Below are 1,570 nucleotides of genomic sequence, written 5' to 3' on the forward strand. Positions count from 1 at the left end.
GGTAGTTTGAATTTTTTTTTTAAGACTTTGGATTTTTCAAACTACCGTATCTCTGTCAATCTTAGAGATGGATTGAAAATTTTTGCATTTTTGAATTTGTCTTGTTGTCAGCTTCAAAATGAATCTAGTCATAACCCACATTGAAAAGTTTTGAAATTTGTCTTTAAAGGCGCATGGACCCTCGAAAAAAGGTCAATTTCCAAAAATGAGCAATCCTAGTCGTGTTTATACTCATTTTAAAACGCTTCACGCGTCAAGACACTTGCTCAAAACTCGCTCAAAATTTGTGTCCAGGTGTAAAAAAGGGCGGGAAATTCGAAAATGTTATTATTTTTTAAAAATTCCGATTTTTAACGGGTGTTTTGATTCAAAATCCGAGAAGAGCAGACCAAACACCGAGCCTTACGACACTTGGGCTAAATGCTCTCAAAATTGGTATCATAGGGTAACAAGGCACGGGGAGTTTGAAAATTTGATTAATTTCTCAGTATTAGGACTTTTAAGTAATGTTCTGGCTCAAATTTTGAGAATTGCGTATCAAACACCAAATCTTACGACACTTGCTCTAAATGGGCTCCAAATGGACTAAATAAGCTACAAAAATGACGCCTAGGAGAAAAAAAGACCGAGAAATCCGAAAATGCTACCAATTTTTGGATATTCTGACTTCTTAAAGAGAAAAAACTCACTTATCCACCGCCTCAATCCATTGCTCAATTTTCGACGCTACCGCCGCTTCCTCATTGTTCCCACTCTCCTCTTGCCCCGTGAGCACATTCATAGCCTCACTAATTTTTGTGACAATGCGCGCCCAACCCTTTGCAAACTGCTCAAACGCGTCGTTTGCTCTTTTGAGCTGCTTGGCATTCAATTTTGCCACGTGGAGATGTTCAAGCTCCAGTTGGAGCCTGTTAACTCTCGCTTCTTGCTCTTTGATCTGTATCAATTTCTCCTGACACGTATTCATCATTTTCCGAACGTCATCTCGTTTCCGGGACACCTCAAATTTCTCGGACCACTCTTGAAGGGGTTCCAACTCGTGGGAGAGCTTTGAAATGTGGAGCAAGAACTTATCAACGAGCTGATTCTTCTGCTCCTCTCCTTCGGTATCCGTACTGAGACCTTCTGAAGACACTGGCTCATTTTTGGGCGCTTCTACTTGCCGAACGTCTGCCTTTCCGGATTTAACCAGTGTTTTTCCGTGCTCCTCTATACGGGCCACCAAGTTATCCCAACGCTGAGTGATGGAGTCTAAGCTGAGTCTTACTGTATTCGCAGCGGCTCCATTTGAGTCGTCCAGACGGCCGACGAGTTCGCACGAGAGTTGGGAGAGTCTGAAATTTGATTTTGGCTTGAAGAGAGTCTCAAAATGAGTATAAACAAGCTCAGGTTTTGAAAATGTTCAAAATATTCAAAATTTCAAACTACCGTCAATTCTCTATTACCCTTACTGAAACAAACAATTTCAAAACCTTCAGGTTTAGCGCTTCAAAATGAGCCCCAACACGACTAGGTTTGCTCAATTTTTAATTTTTACATTAAAGGCTCATGGACCCTCAAAAAAGTGGAA

The 1,570-nt window shown here is 40.8% G+C and overlaps 1 protein-coding gene across 1 annotated transcript in view; it reads right to left on the reverse strand.

Moving 5' to 3' along the window:
- Positions 1 to 1,570, reverse strand: part of Cbr-dys-1 — a gene marked incomplete at both ends in the record, with an annotated part of 31,162 nt that overhangs the window by 17,600 nt on the left and 11,992 nt on the right. Inside the window, one exon of the mRNA XM_045241468.1 lies at positions 690 to 1,363. Within this exon, the coding sequence (XP_045095707.1) occupies positions 690 to 1,363 (674 nt within the window). The remainder of the gene's footprint in view (positions 1 to 689; positions 1,364 to 1,570) is intronic.

The sequence above is a fragment of the Caenorhabditis briggsae genome, assembly GCF_000004555.2.
Source record: "Caenorhabditis briggsae complete genome, chrI, whole genome shotgun sequence".
NCBI lineage: Eukaryota > Metazoa > Nematoda > Chromadorea > Rhabditida > Rhabditidae > Caenorhabditis > Caenorhabditis briggsae.